At 37.5% G+C, this 27,381-nt stretch overlaps 1 protein-coding gene across 7 annotated transcripts in view; it reads left to right on the forward strand.

The window, feature by feature from the left end:
- Positions 1–27,381, forward strand: part of nav2 (neuron navigator 2) — a 101,594-nt gene that overhangs the window by 19,040 nt on the left and 55,173 nt on the right. For 5 of the 7 annotated variants that reach the window (XM_015373376.1, XM_015373377.1, XM_015373380.1 and 2 more), the window contains exons 2-7: positions 6,838–6,955; positions 9,230–9,282; positions 21,156–21,228; positions 21,344–21,587; positions 21,791–21,847; positions 23,716–23,849. In XM_015373376.1, the coding sequence (XP_015228862.1) occupies positions 6,838–6,955; positions 9,230–9,282; positions 21,156–21,228; positions 21,344–21,587; positions 21,791–21,847; positions 23,716–23,849 (679 nt within the window). The remainder of the gene's footprint in view (positions 1–6,837; positions 6,956–9,229; positions 9,283–21,155; positions 21,229–21,343; positions 21,588–21,790; positions 21,848–23,715; positions 23,850–27,381) is intronic. The other 2 variants (XM_015373378.1, XM_015373379.1) reach the window with 1 other exon arrangement.

Consider the following 27,381-nt stretch of genomic DNA (forward strand, 5'->3'; position numbering starts at 1 on the left):
GTTTGCTTTTTAATGTTTTACTCAGTCAGAAGAATCATAAGCAACAGTTTCTAAACTTAAGATGGATTAGACAGATGTCATATTTTTTTCAGGAATCTCTTTTTATTTCTGTTTAAGAACTTCTGAAAATCCATAACAACTTTCGTTATAAGAATCACACTGATGTAATAACCAGAATTTTATTTTAATTCATGCATATTACTTAAAGAGCTTTAATATGCCCATTTTTTTCTTGATATGTGCGTGCTTGGCAGTTTAACTCAATAAATTAAGTTTTGTTGAGATAAAAATGCAATTTGTCTGTTATTGGAAAAATTTTTCCTTTGGGACGATGTTTGCAGTGCCAGTATTGTCTCTGTGGGTGAGTTGTATCTCAGTAGGGGGCCAAATATGCCTTTCTCTCTGCTTTTCTGACCTGATACAAATCAAACTAGCATTGGTGAAGCAGCACTTACAACAGTCTTGTTCGTAACAACAGTGTTTACATGACATTTTCTTTTCTTTCTAAATCACTTTCATCATTATGTCTGTATTCCAACATTGTTTTGTTTGGGTTTAGATCAAATGAATTTGTGTCGTTATACTAAAGTGGTCTAATGCTTTCAGGAACGACTACATAAATTCTTTCTAATCACTCTTTATGTGACAACACACAGTATGATAAGCCCTCGCTGCCTGGTCTAGACTATTGATTATACAATTTAAATCTCTACGTTATGCTTTCATATCTGTTGATGTTAGCATCTTAACAGGGTGATCTGACTTTTGTGGTTTATTTGTTGTAAATGTAGATTCTTTAAGCAAGAATAAAGAAGTAGGGCTGCACAATCCAAACAATCAAATTGAAAGGGCAACTGCAGACTTAAGGAAATTACTGATGCAGAAAAAAAGGAAAAATCTACCACACTCTGTAAACATCATGACCTACTCTAATACCTGGTGACATTTGCAAATCTTGCTCCTCAGCACAGAATATTTTTACCGGAATTGACAAGTACTGTCGCACTTAAAAAAAAAATCTGAATTCCCTCTTCAACTCAAGGGCACTCTGGCACAGCTGTGCCCTGGCTACCCTTACCCTCTGTCTGACCAAGCAAAGCATGCACTGCTGGGATGGCAAGCATGTATCGGAGCCTTTTGCTGTCATTGCATGCCAGTCTGGTGACTCAGCAAGCCTAGGCAGCAGGGATGCTGGATCTGCGGCACATTTGTGGTGATTGTGTGAAAAGAAGATGCGGCTGTCTGAGAGAGTGACTCATCACAGCTTGTAGCCAGGCTTTGAAGAACTGATGGTTTCAATTGGATATTATGTGAAGCTGCATAAAGCTGCGCTTTACAAAAGTTTTAAAAAATAACAAAGAAAGCTGATCATAGTGCTTCAAATGCATTCTGTTTCTGTAGGCATGGCTGATTGTGTGTAAAGTGTTAAATAAAAGGAACTTGGACTTTTTTTCCAGTAGTTGGAAAAAAAAATGACATTACACTGTCACAAGTACAGCACAATGTAATTCACTCTTTGCATTTAACCCATCCCCTTGGAGAGCAGTGGGCTGCCATTGTGCGGCGCCCTGGGAGCAGTGTGGGGTTAAGGTTTTTGCTCAGGGACCCAGAGTGACAGTCTGTGGGAGTGGGTTTCACACTCACAACCTCAGGATTCCAAACTCTATGCTCTAACCACTAGGCCACCACTCCCCTGATAGGCATTATCATTCAGTAAAATATCTGATCATCCACCAACAAAAGGATAAAAGCTGTACATTGAAGCATTGTAGTGTCAGTACTTGGTTCTGAAATGAAACATTAAATGTTATGAATCTATTTCATGTTTTTGCTACTGTACATAGTGTAGTAGCGCTGCTTCGTTGAGGACATGTGGCTGTGTTATACATAATAAGGCAACTCTTTGAAATATAATTAAAAAAGACCTTAAAGGCAACTGATTGTCAACAAGGTTATGTTTCTGTTCTCTTTTTTTGAAGAGGATGCTGAAAGGTTCTTAATAAGGCTGGTGTATTACTTGGACAGGATACTGACTGGCCTCATCAACACAAAGAACAGTTTTCATAAAGCTCTGAGTGAATGAGTTGGTGTCACATTGCTTTAGTGTTGACTGGAATACCTCTGACCCCAGCTCCAATTATCAGCTCCTAAAAAAGACCCATGCTCTCTTGAGGAAACAGTTTGAATTACTGGGAGCCTGTGGGAATGATGGGATTTTCCATAGCAAAACATCGTGCCTGAACAGCTGCTCTTTGATCTTATAAAATATTTTCCACCATGTTGACATATGAAAAAGATAGAAATATTAAATAGACTGATAACATTTTTCCAAAAATAGTCTATTAATCTATTTTCCAATTTTTAAATACACCAGAACCAGCACAAACATCAACTGTATGGTTCAATAAAAAAAAATTGGAAATAGATACTTAAATCATCTGTCTTTTATGTATGAGAACATAACTGAAAATCCAAATATTTTTGTTTCATCACAACATTTATTATTTATATAATTCTACATTTAGACATTACTAAGACAGATAAATCAGACAATCTAAAATGTAATTGATAAATGTGGCTCATAAATAATTTAAGTAAAAAAAAAAAGCCTTCATTAGGAATGTGGGCTACACAGTTGTACAGTGGGTAGCACTGCTGCCTTGCAGCAAGACGGTTCCTGGTTTAAATTCCCGGCCTAAGATCTATCTGCATGGAGTTTGCATGTTCTCCCTGAGCATGCATCAGTTCTCTCTGGGTACTCCGGCCTTCTCCCACAGTCAAAAAACAGAACTTTTATTTTCATTGGCTAAATTCTCCTTAGGTGTGAATGAATGAATGAATGAATGAATGAATGAATGAATGAATGAATGAATGAATGAATGAATGATTAGGAATACCATAAATTCTGGAATTGGCCTCTGTAGACTTGCCATTTTATCTCACAGATGATCTCAGGTATCCTAAGAAGGGTAATCAGGGCACTTGGTCTGGCAAAACTCTGCAAAAATGTTTAGTATTGTGTTGATTAACATTGCAAAATGAGGTTTTATTGTAATGATATTTTCTTTACAATATTTACAACACACACCTTGCTCATTTATAAGTTAATTAAGTTATATTTAAATTGGTATTCAAACTTTTCAGTCTTACATAAGCAGAGGCTTAGATAAAATAATTTACTGTTTGGAAAAGATCAATTAAGGTGTTTTTCTTTTGTTACCTTCATAAACGTCCCTTTGATGCTATAATATCTAACAACCAATTAGTTTGTTTCTCTCTCCAACTATTTGTCTCCTTTTAATCCATTTGGTAAGGCTTTAATTATGCAAGTTCTGAAATAAATTTTGACAATGAAACTTGTTTTGAGATCATAAGTTATTGATGGAAACCTTTCTGACTGAACAGAGACGGTCTTTAAAATTTTTTCTGCTATATATAAGCTGCCGTTTACCACAACTTGGTTTTAATTCTTATGGTTTTCCTTGTGGCCCTTAAAGTGGTTTCCACACTCGAAAATATGTGGTTAAACTTGAACTTGATTTTTGGTTTTGACATTTCTTTAAGCTTTAAATTATGAAGCCTGTCTTTTATTTAAAAACTTCCATTGCCATTATCTATCTCATCTTTGATTGGGTGTGGATCACACGAGTCCATGGTCTATCTTAAAGACACTGATCATCTGTCCCAACGGTCAGTTAACTAAGTTTGCTATAAGGTCCAATATATAGTAGATTATAGGGTGAAATAATTTTACAATTTCAGTATTTTTTTTTTTCTATAATGAGAAACAACATTTTTGGAGTCAGCTTTCCCTGACCTACCCACTGACTTATTGAGGGGTCTGAAATCTAAACTGCATCCTTTATTTTATTATTTTTATAGAAGTAGTGATTTTTCTGTCCTCTTCATCCAGCAATAATAATGTTATATTTCATTTGAATAAAATATAATGAATGGAAAGTGTTGCTAAACATTTCAATTAAGATATTAATTCAATTAAGACTAATTAAGATGTAACTGATTTTCACATGTATTGAATATTGGATTCTAAGGTCAGAATTAATGAGAAAAACTTCAAATGTTCATGTCAGAAATTCAACATTTGGATTTGGTGAAGCTAAGAGTCCTCAAAAACAGAAAAAAACAGAAAATACTGTACAAGTGGGAGCTGGCTTAAAAGGCAAGCATCATTGTTACAGCTCATTGTAAAAGCTTTCTTTAAAAAGCAGATTATATTAGATTTGCTTTCCCACAATGTGGAACTCAGAACTGACTTTCTTTTGCAATGGTTTGTGATCTTAACTTTAATTCTTGTTATCAGAATCAATTGTATTGGCCAAGCTTGTGTGAACAAAGAGGGATTTTAACGTGGCTTTCCATTGCTTACATCATTATTAACATAACCACAATATCTAGAAAGCGCACATAAAGGCGATGGAGACAGGATTATAGTATAAGTGTACATTTTTGGTTTGTAATATGGTTAAGGGTCTGTACCTGTGTAGATATATCTTCATCAAGTCACTGCTTATAGAAGCTTAAAACTAAGTCTTTTGTAATGGTAGTAGCACTAATGTTAAATTACACTAAAACTAAATTATGAAGTTGCTTTGCATTAAAAAGTTTTTTTTCCTAAACTTTTTTGTTCATCTATTTTGTTCTGCATTAAAACCAAAAGATTTAGAAGAGGTATCTTGGTTGCAGCTTAAAAGCATACAGCTTTGATTTTCTCAAATTTCTTTACTCTCAACCTGCCCATGCCCCTCTGCTTACTCTCATGTCATCCGAACCACCCTTGTGGTTTTCTTGGCTGTGATTGACAGCCACCCATTTCACTCTGCTTTTTAATTGCATCCCTAACCCTCAATTTGCCTGCCCGAAACTGCTTCAAAGAAAACCCGTACTCATACAAAAGCTCCTGAAGATTGCACTTCCTTTTTTCTTAGACCAGCTGAGAGTGCAAATTGAAAGGATGGCATCTAATCCAGCTGCTAAAAGACTTTTTTTTTTTATCCCATTGTTTAACTGGAGACTGTTTTTATTTTCACTCTGGATTTGTGTTTAGGTATGCAGCCTGTGTGACTTACAGGCTGCTCTGAGGCTTTGTATGTAATGCTTGGTTGACATTTTCATGAACCTTTTGCGTGTAAGCTTGTGCCCTAAAATGAGTGGACGGATGTACGTTTCTGTGCTTGTCTTTGAAGTTTGCACACCTGTTATAAAGCGTCATGAGAAGCAGTGATTCATCCTTTTAATGTTGTAGCAGAAAGCCCCATGCCTGTTTACAGTGCAAACACAAAGAATCAGAGGTCAACAGCATGTCAAACCCTCACATGCTGGTCGTTATTTTTAGCCTCCAGATCAACTTCACAACAGTTTGAAAAACTGTCTTTGCAGCTTTCAATTGTGGATGGAGAACGTTTACATGTCTTTCTGTTTTAGGGAAAATAAGCTAAGGTTTGGTCTTTTAAAGAGGAGTAGATTGTGTTTTTTTTGCGTTACTGGTCAGTGATTTTGTTGCCCTGTAATTTACAGTTATGACTTTCCTGTTTAAAGATTCTCTGTAGTGATTCAGCAAATTTAACCCTACAGCCTATACTGTACAAATCTTCTTCTGCTGTAAAGTTTAATTTTTAAAGTCTTGTTAATTTCCTTATTATTGAATTCTGTGCGTTTGCAGATTCAGATATCTGATTTTCAGAGGATAATAAAACATATAAAAGGAGAAAATGTGCTGCAGACTTTTTCATAGAGATTGTGTTTTACATCTGACATTATATAAAGAAATCCCCCACTTCTCCCCGATAAAGAACCACAGCATATGTCCTTGAAATTTCCCATTTGTATTGAATTTTTAAAGTATGTTGATGTTTCAAAGATGCATTTAATATAGTAGGAAAAATTATCATGTTTTTCAGTATTGGATCTGCAAATCACTGATCAGAGTCAATCAAGGGACAGATTAATGCATATGTAGTGGAAAAAAAAAAAAGATGGACAATAAGATTATGACAGGTCCCTACCTGCTGTAAACATGTTTGCTTTGAAAATAAGAAATAATTTAGAGAATAGTATTGCATTTTATGCCAAATACAGACGTTGTCGCAGCGGATATTGTTGAGCACCAGTGGGAAATTATAAAAGTAAGATGTCAAACAGAGGAAGATGAGCTGCCACATGTTTTGAATCCCCGCAGAGAGGATCTAAAGCTGCACTTGTCAAACAAAACCTCTGTAGTTTGGTGCAACTATAGATTCATGCATAGTCAGTTTCTTATATATAAACTCCTTTATTATGACTTGGATTGTGTGGAACTTTTTAACTTCCTGCCCCCCTTTTATCTGTTCAGAAATACAAACTTTTTCTTGATGCCAATATAAGGGAGGAGTTTGGTAACTAATTATGAAGGAGGCTATTCAGATTATTCAGATGCTTGCTTTGCTCCCCCCTCCTTTCTTTCCCCCCTGGCAATGAAGGGTCTTTTCTGTCCCCAGAGAGTGATGTCAGCATGGCCCATTGAAAACAGCCGCCGTGTGCTCAGAGATGAATGCCCTGGCTTAGCACAATGGCCCCAATTTGAATAGCACGCGGATATGTGCCAGATCGGAGCTGTGACAAAAGAAAGAAGGGCTACTCCGGTCTCATTTAGCCATGCTGTTATTTCAGTAGCCATAAATTTGCGACATCCATTTATGTCTTTTGTTGTTTTTAAGTGTTGTTGTAGTTTGAAACCAGTCGATGACCTATACAGGGCTGCCCTCTCAACTTTTGGACTGGATTTTGTTTTGGTGGCTCGTAACTGAAGAGGATTTTTTCTGTTTGTGCTTCTGGCCACAGATCTACACGGACTGGGCCAACCACTACCTTGCCAAGTCAGGACACAAGCGTCTCATCAAGGACCTCCAAACGGATGTGACGGATGGTGTTCTGCTGGCTGAGATCATACAGGTTGTTGGTAAGTTAGCTCTAATTTGGTTTGTATCTTGGCATATTCAAGCTTTGCTCCTTATGTGATCGAGGGAGAAAAATAGAGTTTACTTATCTGTAAAGCTGCTTTTATTTTGTTATTATCTCAGAAAACTTCATCTTCTTCATCTGATGTCTTTTTGATGTCATCTTTTTCTAGCTATTATGTATTTAATCTTTTTAAAGTTTACCTAGCCCCTAATTTCTGTGTTAATAATATAGCCTCTAGTAATACTTTTGCCTCAAATAATCATGTTTCTAAAGTAAACATGTAATATCTTTAACATTAGGTAAAGTATGGTTATTCTGCCTGCAGGGGGCTGTGAAAGTTAGTTGTTCCCGTGTGTTTTTTGAACTTTGACCCACTCAGCGTCATCATCATCATCAGTCTTGTCATTTTGTCTGGCCGCCCTTGTCCTGTCATTGTATCTACTGCCAGACTCGAAGCTGAAACAGGCCGACACCAGCTGACAGTGACTCAGCAGCATGCGAATGACTGCTTCGTCTCCCGGCTCTTCTCCTGTGACCCAGATTTGAAACTTCCCAATATATGAACGCTGACATTGTTCTCATAGTGTAGCTGTTTTATGACTCTTATTTAGGCTGGATCTGTCTTCAAGCATTTCTCCACTTCTTTATTAACATTTCGTCATCATAAAACCAAAAACTTTTCTTTATTTGGATTTCAAAGTTTTCAACAATTAAAAATCTGGATGCACTTATATTTATTTGTTCATTTACTCTTATTCATGTTAATTAAACCCTTTTCAAGTGGTTGCCTTTAGAAGTTAGTTAATCAGTAAGTAATTATCTTTTGTGGGTAAAGTAATTTTCGCATGTACAGTAAGTACAGCTATCCTTTAAAGGCCTCAGAGGTTTGTTGGAGAGCAAACTGCATCAGGAAGACCAAGAAACATAGCAGACAGGTCAGGAAAAAACTGTGCACTTTAAAAAACTGTTTAAATCATAAAACTGCTACGCAAACTTTAAGAATCTCCCAGATTCATGCTTAAATGATCATTTGAAAAAGGAAAGAGGATGGCTAAACTTAAAAGATATCCAATCTTTTTTCTGGAGAAGGTGCTTAGATCCACAGCTAAGGTCGAAGAAGATGTTAATGGTTAGTAACATATGTCACAAAATGAGTGGCACAAGGAGAGAGGCCGTAAAATATCCCGCATTTTCTTTCAAAATTACACACCATAGGGAAACAACAACGGTTAGAATGGCCTAGTCAAAGGCAAGCCTTACAGTCTGTTTATGAAAAGAACGGGATGGATTGAAGTCTTGTCCAGATATTTATTTGGTAACACAATGTCAATCACAAGAATTACTAAATCTGCTGAATGCTGATACAAAATAAAAGTAGAAAACGATCATTTAAAAAATTTAAAGTACTAAGTTTAAGTCCGTGGGTCTTTTTAACCCTTTTTTTGTGTTCTGGATCCTGTCATGAATAGTAAAGAAAAGACCCTCTGTTAAATTATTTGACAAACAAATGATCCATCCATGAGTTTCTCAATACGGTACTGCCAACTTGGTGTGTGGAAAAAATGTCCCATTAGCAGCTCTACTATCTTGTTTAAAGAGGGTTGATTATTTAAAAATAACATAATTTCTTTTATGAAATATTCAGTGATTCAATTGTTTGGTTCCATTCCAAGAGTGGAGAGGTTCAACCCCAGATAATAGGGAGAGTTACGGGGTGGTGGGGTCACCTATCCAAATGAAGGCTTTTTTCTTCCCCCTCTACAAGATAAAGAGGAAAAAAAAAAACCACATGATCCTGTGATGGAGCTGCTCTTTTGGCCCCGCTGTGTCTCTGATGCAGAAGTCTCTGCTGCTGGCACAGTTGTCAGCTGTGATCTGATGGCGGTGTCTCAGCTGCGATGGGCTGGGCCTCTAATGGAGGGGAGTGAGCCTTAACACCCTAACCTCCCCCCAAACATACACACACACGTTAAAAAAAGCAGCACAACACTGCTGGCCGGGGCCTCAGTGGCATTGCCACCATTTGTCGGGGCCAGATAATGTCTCATGTCTCTGTGATGGGGGGGTGGGGGGTTGGGGGTCACTATTACAGCCACCAGCATGTGCACCTTTGCTGCTTTGCACTTATACACCAACTGTCTAGGACACAAATATACCGGAGTCTCCATCCTTTGGAGTAAAGTGGAGGAGTACTATGACTGAACAGACTGGGATGAGTTTTTAATTTCTCCTCCTTTTGTCTCTTTTTTCTCCTTTTTTGTCTTTTCTTCAGCCAATGAGAAGATTGATGATATCAATGGTTGTCCCAAGAGCCGTTCTCAGATGGTAAGTGACCTGCAAAGTTTGTTTTGGGAAGGAGCTGTAAAATCCTAAGAGACGGTGTGTGTGGGTGTGTGCATGTGTCGGGAATATACTCTTCCCCCACTGGAAGCTGTGGTGCAAAAGTCAGTGTGAGTGATTGTAGATGGGAACCGTTAGTCCATTTATATTTACTTTTATGGTCTAGTGGGCTACCGTCTGTGAAACATCTGGCCGAGACTTTGGGCGTTTGGCACTCAGTTAAAAGCATGCTAGGTTTGGGTTTTGGAGTCACTTATGCTTCATCTTGTTACAGTTGTAAAGAGGAGAGTATTTTCTCACAACTTTAAGAGTAAACACAGATCTTGAAATTTAGAGCCGGTGACAAAAATATTGAGACTGTATTCTGGAGATTTTTGTTATAGAGAGCTTTGTAGAAAGTGTAGAATTTGAATTATTTCACTATTTTCTGTTCTTGTTAGAAAATGAACCAAGCATCCCAAGGCAGGACCACCCTCTGCTGCATGTGATGGGTTATAAATTGAGCCAGTGTGCCAGCTGAGGGGGGGTATTTTTGGCCACCAGCCAGATTACTGAAGCCTTTCTAAGCACTAGAGAGACAGAGGGAGAGACATACACACCCAATTTTAACATCTGAGACTCCATAAAATTCACAGCTGATCCCTGAACCCTCATAGCCTACATACCCGGATTGGCCCCATAATGTGAGGGCATTTATTTCACACTGATCAAATTTTTTGTTAGGATTTTAAATAATCTTTTTCTTCATTAAAAAAAAATATATATATATATATATATATATATAATGAGTAAAAATTATAAATAATACATAATGAGTAAAAATAAATAATCCTTTGAGTAAAACTTTTCCTCTACATGAATGAAGATCCATTTACGTTTATAACAGAAGATGTGCCACACTTTAAATTTGAACTTGTTGTTTTTTTATGAAGTTGAATGAAATAACATCAATTGTTAAATGAACCAAAAATATGACACATATTAGGTTTAAAAGACTTTTGTTGGAAAACTCTGCCTATCATCTTCATTTAAAGCAAAACTTTAATTCAATATAAAATCAGTTTAACAAGTTCAGAGGATTATGACTCCCAATAACAGCCCTTGATCAACCTTGACTGTTATGTTGCATAATTAGCACAGAATATTGTTAGCCAAAAGAACAGAAGAAAACAATTGTCTTATTGTATAAATAATTTTAGCCTTTTTAATAATGTGCATCTTATTAGGTACCGAATTAAAATGGAAAAACTTGTATTAATTTGTTGCTTCTTTTGTTGCAGTAATTTAATCCTCTCCTACTTATGTGCAATAAAAAATTTTAGATTTTTAACAATAATAAAACAGCAGAGAACTGGCCCTTAGAATAAACATATCGGGCATAATATGATTTATTACGTGTCATAAAATTTCATCTTTCCCCTTGAATTGAATTTAACCTGAAATTCATTGATGTTAACTCCCAAATAGGGACATTTCTGCTAACCCCAAAATGCTTTACATGTTGGGGCTACATTTTCTAATCGTCCTTTCACCCTGTTTATAGTTAGACATGGTCTACATACTTATGGTCCCTGTCGCATAATTTGTTAGGTGATCATATTTAAAGGAAGTTTTAAAATTGTAAGGTTTTCTCATATTTACCTCACATATGAACACAGATTTGTTTACTTCAAACTACAAAGAAGCCTCCCTGTCATCCTCACAGTGGATGGATACTACAAAGTGCTATACAGTTATGAGTTTTGAAGACTTAATAAAATCCAGGACTCTGGATTAAAAAAATAAGTGAAAGATCGTTTGCATTATTAACCATATCAGTGCACTTGGTCAACCTACTAAGCTGCAAGCAGAGTCACCTGCACAGCAGATGGCGCAATAAGCACTTAATCCACCTTAAATGCTTTTCCATGGAGTAGTATTGCTATTGATGATGATGATTGATGATTACTTTATTCAACAGACTATTATATAGCAGGAAGCTAAAATTCAGTAAACTTAAGGTATTTCAGTGCAAGTATATATTTTGTTTGGCCCTAAAAATAAAGGTTGCCCTAAACATGTTACATAGATGGAACAACACAAAGTTAATTCATGCTGACTTCTTCTAGGTGTCATACCATTAGTGCCTACTAGCTTTAAACACATGACTTGTGCTTTTATCTATTTGTTCCCTTTTTTTTTACCCCTCAGCCTTACAAATATAACTCTGATTATCATCAACAGTCATTTTACAAAAACGTTTCGTCTGTGTGTCTCGGGCATTCACAGTATTGTTTGATTAATAGTGGCTATCAGATGTGCTTTGAATATCCTTTTATAAGCTCAGTTTCTAAGCTTATGTGGGAATTAATGGATCTCTAGATATAATTTGCTTTGAAATAGACTTCAAGCAGTCAATCCTTGGTGAGGGCAGGTGCAACCGCAGTCATTATGCTAATCACTGCATTGTCTGCCGTGGTTTTGTCAAAACATACACACCCATAGTTTATTTGACATCTGGCTTGGAAAATTTAACATTGTTTTATTGCCAGTTATCACCGTTTAACTTAACCATGACCTCTAAATGAAACAACAAAAACAAACCCTTTATACTGTAGGTGAAAGAAAGTGTAGCACCCTCACCCTGCAGTCCAGCTCCTTGATTAACATGCTGCCTGTTTTTACAACTGTCACATCCTTGTTGAACGGACCCCCATTGTCTGGTCATTGCTCTACCACCCAGATTGTTGGTTTAGTCCAGAGTAAGGGTTTGATTTCACTCTGAGCTGTGAAAACCACACAGGACGCCACAGGGAGGCACACAAACAGTGAAACATGGCCAGCCTTGTCCAAGTATGAAAGCTGAGTCTTTAAGGTGATCCAACGTTTTCTTGCTGCAAGATGTAAAGAGAGGAGTTTGCTGCGTTATTTTAGATGCTAATAACATGTTTGCTAGACTGGTTTGATCTGCCTTTTTTTCTGTTACTGTGAGAACAGATTTAGCTGAAATGGGAGACTGACAGTTACCTGAGTAAAAACCAGAATGGCCGGGTATTTAATGTGCCTTTCTACCTGTATGTACTTGTTAAAAATCTCAACTGACAGTAAGGCTGTCCTGTAAAAAAATATTTTCCCAGGTTTCACACAGAAATGCAGTTTGATTTGAAATCAACTCACAGGCTTTAAGATGCTCCATAATAGGTTCTAATGGATTTTAGTGAGAGGTGAGTGTTTTTATATTTCTGCGCTTGGTAAACAAGTGTGATTTGGATACTCTTAGCTGACTGGCATGTGTTTGACAGTTTCAGTATGTGCTGCTGTGTTGAAAAGCATGGAAGCATTGTTTAGGTTTTGGATATGTAGATCAGACTGTTTAGACACTTTCCAGTTTCTGGTCCATTTTCATATTTGCCTTGAAATCCTCTGAACTTCCATATCAATGTGTTTTTGCAACATGTTTTTTTATTGCGCCGCCACACTATAGAAAAAAAAAATGCACATTGCGCCGAAAAGCCGCCACACACACACCCCCAAAAATCTGGAAAAAAAAAAATTGTGTTGTATACACACTGTGCATAAAAAACGACAATAAAAGCTGTCTAAGTCCAGCTCAAAAAATTTCACATGGATTTCAAAAGAAGAAGTTGAAATTTTTCTCTCATCCAGAGTCATTTAATATAAGGATTTTGTTTTGAAATCCCTGGTGCATGCTTGTTTAGTTTTGCAGGTACAGTAGCTGACTCAAGTAAAGATGAACCAATATGAATTTTCTGGTTAATCTTGCAGCTCAGTTCTCTTTAAATATGCAATTTACTTATACCATTACATTTACTTTATTCCATTACATTTGTCCTGCAACATATATATATATATATATATATATATATATATATATATATATATATATATATATGATTAAAGGGTAATATCTCAACATCTGGAAGAAGGCAGTCACACTAAAACACATCTCTATAGAATATAGGTCGTGAGTTTAACTTAATTTCCTGAATTTCCAGAAAGGTGTCAGCATCTTCAAATGACAGAGGTTGCAAACATAAATGGAAAACAGAGCAACATTCCTGTACTCTGTGTAGCCATCCTGCGTTCTACTGATTTTTCTCTCTTATCCTCTGAAAGCTCAAATGATATGCAGACCTTTAATCTTTGATAGCAAACTTTATTCCTGTTATTACTCTCTTGGCAAGCATGTTATGTAGTTTTAGTCGCATTTTGGTGATCTGTAGTCATTTAAGATTTAGTTTAGTTTGAATTATTGAATAATTTCTAATTCTGCTGTTAAAAAAAAAGCCTTGCAGTCCTTAATTCTGTTGTAAATAAGCCTTGCAATCCTTTATTAAGGACCTCTTAAAAATACCGCAAGCAGGCTTGAATTGGAAGGCAACTGGACTTAAAGGTATAAAGGAGGATTTTTTAAAAGACCCGCCCTCTCTACTTAAAAAAAAAAATAATGCACATGCACAACCCTGTACCCACTCCTAAGAGGGAACACCTATTAAATGCATGCATGAGCCCATTTCTTTTCTTTCGTGCTCTGTTTAAAAGTTGCTGTTCTCATAGCTCATACAGGCTTACTGTGTCTGAATATCCGCCCTAACCCCTAAATCCCTCAATCACTATATAGAGCGGGGACTATATAGTAGACTTTTTAGTGAACTCAATTAACTGCCTGTTTGGGCAGATGATCACCTGCCATCTTTGTTATTAACTGTCAGGTAGCATCAGCCTATGGCGACAGCGGGCAGCTGACAGCAAATCCCATAATGCTTTGCAAGGAGAGCTTTCCGCACAAAGCATTCTTAGACTTGGACAACCTTTATTATAATTTATAATTTCATTTATTACAGCTTTATTACAGCTTTTCAGACAGTAAATTAACATTTCCATTCCATAAAGTGCAGCAGTGATCAAGTGTAAACAGTGTGCTTGAAAAAAATAATGCTGCAAAAAAACGTATTGAAATGGAAGTTCAGAGGATTCATATATATCGTCCAATCATGCAGTATTTCTGGTTGGGGTTGTCAGTGTGATGCTGAGTGTTTAAATGGAAAATGTGTGGGATTCTTGCGTAGAAAAATCCCCAGCTCAGTCAGCAGGTCAGAGCTGAGGTGATCGCATGTTAAACTGATAGAAAGGATCAACTGTACACTTACAAATAAAGAAAAATAAATAACAATGTGATTTTAATCTCTGTTTTTAAAAAAAAAAATAGTTATTTCAGCAGTGCATAAAATAACTGACCAAATACAGAATATTCAGCAAAGAATTATGTTTTTGGTTAGATGTCTGGTTTTCTTTAAACTGCAAAGATGTATTTCATCATCCTTGTTTTCTAAGTATTTTTTCCTTCTTTATTTTGTATTTATCATTATTTGGGAGTGGCGGCCTAGTGGTTAGGGCATAAAGCTTTGAATCCTGAGCTTCTCAGTACGAGCCCCACTCCCACAGACTGCCACTCTGGGTCTCTAAGCAAGACCCTTAACCCCACACTGCTCCCTGGGCGCTGCTCAATGGCAGCCCACTGCTCCCCAAGGGGATGAGTTAATACAGAGCTGAATTTCTCCAATGTCAGCTCAATAAAGTTTAATTATTTTTATTATTGTTTTCAAATTTTGAGCAGAATCAGTAGTTCGTTGAAATGCCTCCTCTATAGTAAGATTAGATTTGAAATGAATAATTAATCTTGATGTACATTAGTTTACTTAAACAGAATTAAAATATTTCTTAAGTGTAGAAAATACAGTTTAAAAGAGCATTGCCACTGGCTTCAAATCCACTCAGTGTTGTTTTTGTTTTTAAAGTAAGTCATCTGCTGCACAATATATCAAGTCAAAGCAGAGTCAACAGTGCAAAGAGAATTTCCCTGTAGGATATCTAGGAAAAGTTTGGCCTTTAAAAATTAAAACATGTTTTCAGGCATGTGACAAATGACAAGAAACGTATTCATTAGAAATCAAAACATTAGAACAACAGATATTTTGTGTTGTAACGTGAAGAGAAACAACATCTCTAAATAATGTAAAGGAAAACTGAAAATACCTGGCTTGTGATCGACCTGTGACTGTCTGTCATATAACAATCAACATCTCTAATGCATAAAGCAATACATTTCCTTTACAATAGGTTTCAGTCACAAGTTGTTAAGCAAGTGTTTTCCAGCAGGACTTTCCACCTTGTGGGGGAAATTTTGACCTGTTTTACTTTGCAATATAGCCAAATCTCCATCGGATTGGATATTGAGTCTGTTTAAATGCTAATGTGAAATCAAGCCACAAATTCTTCTTTGGATTAAGGTTTGAACTTTAATTCAAAGTTTCATTTCTTGTTGTTCTGTAAGGTGTGCTTGTTCACATTGTCGATGGTTTTCTCAGATTTCCCTGCAGCAGCTTCAACATTCCCATTGCCTAGCATCAATCTTAAAGTACAACCAGGTTTTGGTTGGTTTGTAGTTATGATAGTTGTCTTTTTAGGTGATAGAGCTATGAAAACTTTCAAAAGGCAAACATTTTCCAAGGTCCTAAAGAGATTGGACAAAATAACAATCACTAAGGTACAAAAAAGACAAGCCAGTTTACATAAAAAAGAAAAAAAGTTGTTTGGAGGCTTGCCTATAATCATGTCATTTTTGTTTTTCATTTTAATATTGAATATTGTCAATATTGAAATAAAATTAAAGTCATACTGCCAAATGAAGTCAAATATATTGACAATCAAGCATGGAGGTGGATTTAAAATGAAGAGCTAGATGTAATCCAAAATTCTTTTATTTTTCCCAGTAGCAGTTAAAGCTTGTGCTTACGTGCAGTGTTCACCACTTAACAGTGGTACTAACAGGCAAGGATATGATTAACAGCCCTGAAATAGTCAAAAATCAGTAGTAAATCACTGGCGCTTTTAGTGTGGGAAATTGTCGATCTACAGAAAAGTCCTCTAGTTTGAGTTGGAGTTAATATGACTCATTTTAAGCCTCAAGCAATAAGATTGAGTTCAAGAAAAGCTAAATTGGGAAATTTGAACTCACAAAAAAGCGTTTAAAATATGGTATCAGAATCATGTTTCAAACACATGGATATCCAGCTGAAACATGCAGCACCTCTCCCTGCCATTTCTCTGTCTGTCTCTCTCCCTCTCCCTTACACACACACACATTCAAACACACACACACAATAGCAGCCCTGTGATGGTCGGAAGTGTTTGTTCAGAGGGCTGTTGGCCGGCCGGCCCTGTGCTATTCCCAGGAAGCGGAGCGGGCGGTGACAGAAGCCAGGACTGTGGCATGAGGTTGGGTCAAAGCAGCGCAGTCGCGCTTCAGACACACATCTGACACTGAGGCAGGTGCAGGAGGAGCTGCCTTGTATATCTGCAGGGATTTGTTGACGGTGGAAACTTCTTTTTGGTTTAGAGGTATTTGACTTGTGTTTCATAGATTTTAGAGCTAGTTTGCTCTTTTCTGTATTTATCTGTCTCTCATCACAATGTCAGTTGTCTAAAGAGCCAAAGAGTAATTGTAGAGATGGAGATTTTATCTAGTTAATGATCAAATGATGAAATAAAAATTCTTAGTGTTTGATAATGTTTTTGTTATCTTTTCTTATCTGTTAGTTATCCTCTAAGTAATACTTCATTCATTTGTTTATGACTAGAAGCACTGAGATGTAGATACCTTGACACCATGATGTCACCTAATCAAGACTGATTTTAACTTCTCATGTAGTAAATGCTGAAAATCAGGACAAACAGCTCTGACAAAAGCAAAAAAGATAACACATTATTATCTTCTTCAGATGTGGAATCCAGGCCACACGACTAAGGTTTGGTTTGCTTTGTAGCAGATATGAATCCCTGGATGATGTTTCTGTGGCAACTCTGCATTTTTGCAGGTTTTAAATAGCAAGAGGTTCCAAACCCCCCCGAGAGGCGTGGTTGGGGTGCATCTCAGCAGGACGGGCCTGGCATTTATGATGGGAATCTCACAGGGGCATGCTTTTTGAAGGCAACTGCTATTTAGGCTCCGACTATAATAACAAATTATGGGGCAGCATGAGAGTGGTTCAGTTCCTAAAGTGAGGTTTTGGATTTGGAGTATTAAACTGTGCCTGGGTTAGAGGGGGATTTCAATGAGCATTATTTTTAGGGAGGTTGTGGTATTCAAGGAAGGCCGTAGTCGGCATTCTTGCTGCTCTTGTAAACTATGCTGTGTCACCTAGAAGGACAGCATATGTCAGGCGTACAGCTGCTTCTCAGGTCAGAGGTCACAGACATGTTAGCAAGGGCAGTTTCAACTTCATTAGAGACGAGGATTCAGTTGACTTGTTATTATGCCAATATAGCATATACAGGTTTTAAAGCTTTAATTGGAAAAAAAATATATATATTTTTGAGGTTGAATGAACAAGCTACACAGATCATAAATGACTCAACAGAATATCTTGAACTGAAACGTTTCAAACTTCTTTCAGCTGATTTTTCATTTTTACTCCCTGACCTTCCCTTTCTGGTAATTTTGAGTATTGTTCTTAAGATAATACGTGATAAACCTGCTTTATGTAGTATATTAGGAGCAATCTATTCAGCTTGTAAGAACTAATGGACTCCCTAAATCTCCAAATTGGGGATCCTTAATACTGTACAGTATGTTTTACTTTCTTGGCCCAGTATCCTAACCTGTGTGGTGTTCCTTAAGGAAAAACAAACAAGAAACCTGTCGAATGTAGAGTGTGCTGAGGGGAAAAAAACAGCATTTTACCAGTGAAGCAAATAGAGCCCATGCTTGTGATCTTTCCATGCCTTTGTTTTTGCATTGTTTTTCTCTTAGAAGAATTCCACAAATTTCCAATGTCTTTTTTCCTTATCGACCATGTTTATTTAATCTGAGCTCACCTTGATATCGAGAGGTATGGTGAGATTTCCTGTCCAAAAATCTGAATAATCTCAGAGGGAAATCTGTTTATGCATGGTGTCTTGTGCTTACTGTGTGGCTGTAAACCACTCACCCAGGGACCAAAGCTGTTATATCAGATGCCGTCTGCTGGGTGTCTCCAGTATTGAAAAATGTTGCTGTGTGAACCAGGCATAAGTATTCAATTTGTTCTAAGGCAATAAGTGATATGCAAAATTGAGTGAAAGTGAAAATGATAATGGTACACAAATTATATTTTTAAACATAAATGCATTGAACTATTTAATGTATATTAAAAGCCACTACTGAAGATGTATTTGTGAGCAAATACATCTGTCTTTTCTAAGACTATGGCACAAGCTAATGGACATCGCTCAGCGACTTGTGAAAGATAAGCATTTCTTTTAAAGTTGTATCAATGAAATCCTGGTATTCCTTCTTACCAGGACTTGTCCCATGTCTGATGGTAGTTCTAGCCTATTGGTAAAAATTAAGAGAATGTTCACTTCCAACTTTTTTACTTGTCCAGTACAACAACTAATTCCAACAACTTAATGCTATTAGTGTGTAAATACACTAATGGCATTTACAAGCTATTAGCATATTTAAGTTGAGGTGTTCAGCCTTCCAATCACCTAGAAAGGGAATGGTTGAAATCAACTGTAACTTTTTGGTTTGTATTTAAATATGCAGTGAATTAACTCATTGATAATTTGGTCAATTATGTTTGCCATTGTCCAGCTGGTTGGGTATAGTTATAGAAAATCTTTATCTTGTATGTTGTTGCAGTAAATTTAAACCTTTTAGGTTGAAGATGTGACTCTAATGAATTTTATTTTTATAAGGAGCATGGCAACATGTCTGCTAATCAGAAATCTGATAAACGGCGTATTCAAACAGGTTCAAAATGTGACATATCTTGCTCGAGCATAAAAATTATAAATGATTTTGCTGTACTCTTCAGGAATAACTATGTTGAAAAATGTGAAATCTCCTTTTGCTTCAGCTTCTCACCTCTCAGCTGGAAGCTTCCCCACAGGAAAAGCATGGCGGGAACTGTAGGTCAAGCTATATTTAGTTGCATATTAGCTGTAATCGTGTCTTTAATTATTGGATGGATGGTACCCTACTGCTTTTTGCTCACACCCAGTGGGGTTAGTCAAGGCCATATTTGTGTTTTAGTTTTTGAATTAATTAGGATTCAATGTTCCAGATTATACCCTCAATAGATTTAGGCTATTACAACCTTTCTGTTTAATCCTGTATATTTGTTTTACTAGTTTGCCTGTTGTATCACTCATCTGAGAGAAATGTCAACATTGATATGAGTTGGTATAGTCGGCTTGTGCTATAAATGTGACATTAGAGGGAAGTGTTTGTGCAATCTTTTATACTTCGCCCTTTGTGTTCACCCATCAGCCACAACCTTTGGTCTTTTCTGCTTAATGACTTTTATGTGGTTGATTTAGAATCGCGTGCCCCGGTCATAAGATTCTGGGCATAATGGGTCAGCCGAGCCCTGAACAAAGCCAGCCTGGCTATCAAATCCTAGTGTTGTCCAATGACAGCTCAGCAGTCTGCTCAGGTTGCCACGGCTGCTGTCATAGTAACTGGGCTGCTGTAGATGATTGGGTTTTTTGCAGTCTAGCTCTGCCGACAAGGTGTGTTTGATTGGAATCCTACTTTACCTATGCAATCAAAATGAGTCTTAATGCTCCATGCCTGACCTAATTTAAGCCATCAGTACACAATCAGATCTCCAACTGTTACTAGTGTAGTAAAGAGGGGGGCAAATTACCACATAATTGTGCCAATTTCTGTCCCAATCTCCTTCTAAGAGGCCTTGATTAATGGGGAGACCATCCTGCTGTGGTTCCTTCAGGGTGATGGGGTCTACTGGGTGGAACATTTCGGACAATTAATATCAGAGATCAGGAAAATCCAACATGTTGAATTGACTTGTCAGTCCTGCACAGGTCTGATTTTTTTTCCCCCACCCTTATCCACCCCACACCTGTAGAGCTCAGAACAAAGACTTTGCCCGTTTTTCTTGCTATTACCCCCTTTTAAAACCCACCATTACCTGTGAGTAATAGACCTCTGAGCAGCCACTCAATTTCCTTTTGGTCAGGAAGTGGATTGTTTTTGTAGCTTCAGCAGAACACTGAGGCACAAATAGATGATTTGGCCATCTGATCTGCATGTCTTTGTGATACCACTGTTCATTTCAGTCTAGAAACACATCTCCTGCAAGTCATTCCGTTAAAGTTTAAAAAAGGAAACAATGAAACAATCCACTGGACTGGTTTCCAAACCTTGGAAACCAAGTCCAGTGGATTGTTTTTTTATTTTTTTTTTTATTTTATGGAATGGCTATGACCTGGATGACTGAGAATCTTCACCAGCATATCTCCTGCAAGAGCTTTAGAGTGTTTTTGGTGTCCCTGCTGGACAAGTTACGTCAGTGTCTTAACCTCGGATGTATGGATGAATGAATGAATAAAGAGTGGATATATATCATGATTGGATATTCATTTTTATAAACCAAAACAAGTCAACAGTAACACACTTTTTGCCTTCTTAATTGTCAATGACCTGGGGTCTTATTTAAACAATTTTGTGCAGGATCCATTCTAAAAGTGTACGCTTGCTAAACAACCAGAAATAGACTTTACCAAAGAAATCAACATCCCCCTTTTTCCAAAGTTTGTGTGACAGACTGTCAATTGTGTTTTTTTTTACGCATCACAAGCTTTATAAATTACACCCCTGGCCATGTTTCCAATGCCTTGTGTAAATTGGACTGGAAACCATCTTCTTTGAATAAGACATGTTTGTTTTTTAGTTCAGGTAATTCTCTCTGATACATGCAAAAACAGCTAGGTTCCTCATATTACGCATGGAAATCAGGATGGAAATATGGACTCTGCTTTGACTTACTCTTGTGTCTTTATCTCCCTAGATTGAGAACATAGATGCTTGCCTGAGTTTCCTGGCAGCTAAAGGAGTCAACATCCAGGGTCTGTCTGCAGAAGGTAAACAGGACTATAATGCATGACCCCAGGAGGTTTAATTAATTCCACAACTCGAATATAAAGACTCAACACAACTATATCCTATATCTCACTGTTTTTTCTATCTAACCCGCAGAGATCCGGAATGGGAATCTGAAGGCAATCCTTGGCCTGTTCTTCAGCTTATCCCGTTACAAACAGCAGCAACAGCAGGCTCACCGACAAAACTCCCAGCCCGGCTTCACACCAACGGCACAAACCCAAAACACGCATTCTTTGCTGAGCCAGCAGAGCAGCGCTCCGGCACAGCTCAGCCACTCTCCGCATGGGACTCCCGCCCTCACAGCACAGAAAGCAGCACAGGCCGATATGCAGTCCAGGTGAGCCTTGCTGACCAGATCCATGCAGTTTAACCATGAGGCAAAGTGGATAAATCTGTTTCACTTTCTTCAACTTCCATCTATTGAAATCTATTGTTTTGGCATTTCTGTCTTCTTGCTCACATTTCATTTCATTTCAATTTCTTGACCTGACTTGTCTCTCGGTACCTTCCATATCTCCTGTCTCTTTTCTTCTCCTCTAGGGATGCTTGTCAGAGTAAACTTCTCAAGTTTTCCATTGGTCAGAAAAAGAGTTCTAGGTCAGCTTCACTTGCCCTTCTGATTTATTGCCCCTTTGTTTGTTTTCTCAACCACAAATCCTATACCGAACCTTTTCCTTGAATTGCAAAGCTAGAAATTGCCTCTAATCATAGAAGGATGGTGTTGCTTATTTGTCTGTGATTAAGGGCAATCTCTGCTACAAGCATGATCAATAATGCATGAGTGATAGTGCTCACCAGATAGGAACTGAAGCTCCAGGCTCCACTTTCAGATGGATGTTGACTGTTTCTGGCATCACGCCTCATTTGGCAGACCTGCTAAATGGGCTGTAAAAGACCTTTAGATAACCCTTAAGTTAGTAAGTGTGTGTTGGTTTGGTTTCCTTGACAAGAACGTTCTCCATATAATGTGACATTAATAATTAACACATAATCTATAGCAGGAAGTGTGTATTTGAAGTGATGTGTGAAACACCCTGCCTGTGTTCTTTTCTTTTTGCTTCATTTGACATTATGCCAGTTTTCCAGCATGCGTTTCACTCTAATGTAATTACCTTCCTCAAACCTAAATGAAAGATGTGATTTTGCATGCAGCCATTCAAGAATATGAATATGTCTCTGCCTCCTGTGGACACATGCAGCTTACCAAGTGCTGCAATGCCTCCATCATCTGGTGAACTTGTGTAACTACACTGGGAAGAGTCCAGCTGGCAATACTGTATTTTTCTCACAGTTTCGTTTCCCAGTAACATTTCAATCACAAATGTCCAAAAAGTACATTTTGCAAAAATTTTATAAATAGACAAATATTGTCCATTTTTTATATTTGAATATATTTTTACTTTGACGCCAAATCGAGTGAGGAATGGCATTAGACTGAGTCACGGCAAAAGTGAATGCTAACTGATTTTAGACTTCCTCTGTCCATATCATGAGATTAAAGACACTGTTCTTGGCTGAATAACACTAAAAATCATCACCTTGCTGAAAATGAGCTATTATAACTGGCACAATAGCTGAGAACTCTAACCCTCTTACCAGCACTCTCATTTGGGTCTTAGACTGAGGATGAAGATGGTTTTTCCACAAGTAAATACTTTTCCATTGAGAAGTTATGAGCCACAGGGAGGTGAGATTACAGCCTAACTTTCAGACTTCACTAAAGCTGACTGATAGACTTACAACATGGGACCAGTCTTTCATTGATCAGTCTTATCCATGGGAAGAAAGAAAGGAGCCGTGCAAACGATCTGAAGCTGGCAGAAGGCCGCATCACAACCAGACGTATCCGTATACGTTAGATTGCATTGAATGTTTATCGCAAAACTAGAAACAAAAGATGGGCTGCGTTTAGAGTCCAGACTTTTTTAGAATTATGGTTTTCATTCTTAGCAAACATAAAACATTAAAATGTAAAATTCACTATGCTTAGCAGTGTGTGAATTTAATTAATATCAGTCAAAGAGAAACTGAAGCTGGTTCCTTTGGCAGTGCAATCATAGTTTGTAGGTAGAGGTTCTCTAAATCAGAACCTGACAGTTGAAATCATGTACTTAGCTCATGGGGTTTAATTGTTTAATCATTTCTCACGTGTCTTTATGGTGTTTATTTATGTAGGGCTGTAGATTTATCAGTTTTTTTTTTTTTTTTTATAGTACTAAAGGCAAATTTAATGACCCTGTTCATTCTACTTTTCTTGTGTGGAGGGAATTAGACTATGACTTTGGCATTCCCAACAGTTCTTTCTGTTAACTGTAACATGTTAAACAGCCTTTTTGTGTTAAATCACAGGAAGTATCCTTTAACTCCCTTATGAAAGCTAAAATTTCTCTCCCATTTACCACCCCCACCCCCTCCTCCATCATTTTTGACTTTGTTTTATCCTGATCTGCTCCTCTGTTCATCAGACTTCCTGGCCCATCAGCAAGGATGTCCACTGCTGGCAGTGACATCCCTCCCAGAGGCTCGGTCAGCGCTGCTGGGAACAGGCGAAGCCAGGGCTGCAGTGACAAGGCCAAAGCAAGTTTACATCTGAACAAAGGTATGCCCGACATTCTTTACATAGAGCGGCAATAAATGCATGAGAAAATAACTTCAAATACTGAAGTTTTGGCAGAAAAGGCCATCCGCTGGTTTTAAATCTAACATGTATTAAATTTATGTTTCATTCTTTCATCTTCTGTCTGCCTGAACAGTTTATTTAAACTGCTTGTGAAGATCTGCCATGTTACTCTTCCTAGATTGTAGCCCAGTGTACAGAAGTGTCTCTGAATGTGTGATGTACTGTAGAAAAAGAAAAAAAACATGTTGCAAAGATGAACATTACTATCTTTTAGCAAAACATAAAAACAATTTAAAGGGGTCATGTAGAGAAAATCCCCCATTAGGGTGGTAATGTGGAAATATTGTCCTCCTGAGAAACTATTTTTACCATGTGAGATGCGGTTCAAATGAAGAGGATTAGAAAACTGCCTCAACCCCTACTTGGATTCTCTGAGACCTTTCTTAAAGTGGAACACACCTAGCTCTATCTGACTGAGCACAAGTAGAGGTCTTTGAATTGGGATCGGTGATTCTGTCTGCTAAAATCGTCTTACTGTATTTATTTTACTACTTAGTTTTTCCAAGCAGCACTCATCCCAGTCACATTATTAAGCCAGGGAAGAAAAGCCACCCACATCAAACACAAGTTCAGTTAACAGACAGTCCTGTTTTGTGCAAATCACGTTAATGTACCTCTTCATTCCCTGTAGCTCCCCTGAAATTATTTCAACACAGGAAAGGGTGATTTAAACCAAAAAGTAAATTTGATATCAGCAAGCAGGTCTTTTCTCTGCTGTTTATTTGCATTACAATCTTAATTTTCTTCCAATCTGTTCCTGGTATTTGGCAGTAGATTTAGTAAAAATGGTGCATGAGGCAGCCTTTGCAACCATTCATTGAACCCAACCTTTATATAGACATTGTTAGTGTTCAAAGTCTGAACTCATTACCCTCTGTACCAGGAATTTTGAACACCCAGAGAAACAGACAGTTGTCATTGTGTTAAACAGTGCCAGATTAACGGGGCCCGACGCTGTGAGCTGCACTGTTACCAGTTACTTTGATGAGCGGCTCTATTGGAGCCTCCTTTGGGAGCTTTTAACGCTGTATACTGGGAGTCACATGCATTTGTTAATTGTTATACCCAGATCAGTTAAAAGATTTCAGCAGGATCAGGCATTAATGGGATCCAAAGAACATTTAAAAAATGTATATTTACTGTAAGAAATGCATGAATTGTTGCTTTTAAATGATGGCTGAAACACTTTATCAGATAAACCATGATTTATCGATTATTGAAATAATCGTCAACTAATTTAGTAATCGATTAATTAAATTAACTGGATTATAGAGACTGTAAAACATGCCTTTAGCTGACAGAGCGACCCACTTAGAGGAGTACTTATATCAAAATTGTTAAAAAAATATGTAAACATTTTGAATTTAAGATTAAAAGCAACTTTTTGGTCAATCAATATGCTCTATCCAGAACTCCTAAAATGAAAACATTTGAGTTTCACCTGGTTTAATTTGTAATTAATTTGTAAAAAAATCTTCTTTAAAGAATGTTTGGCTATCCGATTACTAATCGATTTATCGTTAAAATAATCAACAGATTAGTTAATAGTTGCAGCCCTGTTATAAATATGTAACCTGTTTATACAAAGTCTGTGTATAAGAAGAAGCTGTGTTTGTTCAGTCCTGGTGGTATTTTGCTGAAAGACTCCAGCATTAATGCTGAATAAAAGGAGCTTTTGTTCATAAAAGTAGCAGTAAATAAGGCTGCCTTCTTGTAAACACTTGTCTAGGGGAGAGTGGTTGTTAACGGTCAGCTGATGGGTAAAGTATGAATGAAGCAGATGATCTCAATTACCTGGAAAATGTTTGTAGTTCAGTCTTGGTGCAACAAGAGCAGAACATTGAAAATACATGAGAGAATGTCCGTGGTGCTCTGGGAAGGGGTCTTATAGATGTCCACAGAATGCATATAGTCAACAGTGTTTTAATTTATTTTAAAATAGAAACACTTGTGTAATCCAAATACAGCTTGAAGGCTTTCTGAGGAACGTCTTCTTTACTAGCTTAGCATATTTAGGGACCAAATTAAAATAGACTGTTCCAGGAATGTCCTTTAATTTTGCTCCATCCATCTTTTCGGCTCTTTTCCAGTTTGCTGTCCCTGCTGAGGCAAAGCTTTACCTCAGTATGATGCTGCCACCGCCTCATTTCACTTGTGGGAATAACATATTTAAAGGGATTTGCAGTGTGCATGTGTTTGTTTTCCCCTACACATCTTTTCCTGAGTAATTTGTATCTCCTATATGTTTTTTTTTTTTTTTTGGATAACTGAAGGAGGAGCTTCTTATCCTTTCTTCCAAAATGACTTTCTGCCTCCGTACAGTCCAGGTTTATGTAGTTTTGTGTAGTCTATGCAGATTTTAACCCTGAACCTGGATCCTTCCTTGACCTGGTCATATACTGATATACTGATGTTTTTTTTTTTTTTTGTAAGGGTAGCAGAGAGAAGAAAAGCCGAATATTAAATATACAGCACAGTTTTTAGGTTTTTGGTTTGCAAAAATTGATGAAAGCTGTGTGTCCTCTTCCAATTGCTTTATTTTGTTAGATTAACAAGTAGAACTTTAATAAAGTGCATAACTGCTTTTTTAATGACACAGCAAAAGTAAAACATTTTCAGAGGTATGATTAAGTTTGCAGGGTTGTGTGTTTATTAACATAACCACAGAACCCTGTTTCCAAACCAAACTCCTCCCCTGTCATGTCTTTGGACCTGACTCCCCCTCCCTCCTGGCCTCTGTTCCTGGATGCCTGGCCACAGTTTGGGTCTCTTCCCTCCTATGCTGTCCATCTCCTTCTGCTTTACTTCCCTGCTTGATATCTGCAGCACCTACAAGGTTTGTCATTTGCAGCTTCTTAACCAACTCCTGGTAGAGACAGAAAGCCTCTTTAACAAATCAGAACCATTTGTGTGAAATATTGTTGATCTGGTTTGCTGTAGTTGTGTCAGGTTTTATGTTTTCTTATTTTGGATAACAGCCAACTCGTATAGGTGCATTTTTGTTGAATGTTCAATGGTAGTTTCTAAAGTTTAGTTCTACAGTAAATGCATTTATTAAACCTTGCTACTGCTGGTTCAGATGTTGCTGTGAGCCCAGAGCTGCTCTGTGTCAGTGGCTGTGACACCAGAATAAAGTCATGCTACCAGGCAGAGCCACAGTACAGGGCCACTTCTGAATGTCCTCTTCTGCTCTGTGTTAATATGAGCTGACAGAATCTGGGTGTTCTCTTATTTACACTAAGCAGAGAGAGGAGGGGGGGGGGGCACCTGTGTGTCCGTGCATGTTTCTGTGTGGATGTCCACTGCTTTTACTGAATGAATAGCTTTCTGATGAGCTAAAGCTTCACTGTTTAAGTTTATTCATGTGGAGAACCTTTAAAATCGAACAAAAAAAAAGCTCATCACAAAAGCGTGCTGTCTCTCTCGCTTTTTGGAGCACAATGAGTGAGGA

This window comes from Cyprinodon variegatus, unplaced genomic scaffold, assembly GCF_000732505.1.
Source record: "Cyprinodon variegatus isolate N-32 unplaced genomic scaffold, C_variegatus-1.0 Scaffold86, whole genome shotgun sequence".
NCBI lineage: Eukaryota > Metazoa > Chordata > Actinopteri > Cyprinodontiformes > Cyprinodontidae > Cyprinodon > Cyprinodon variegatus.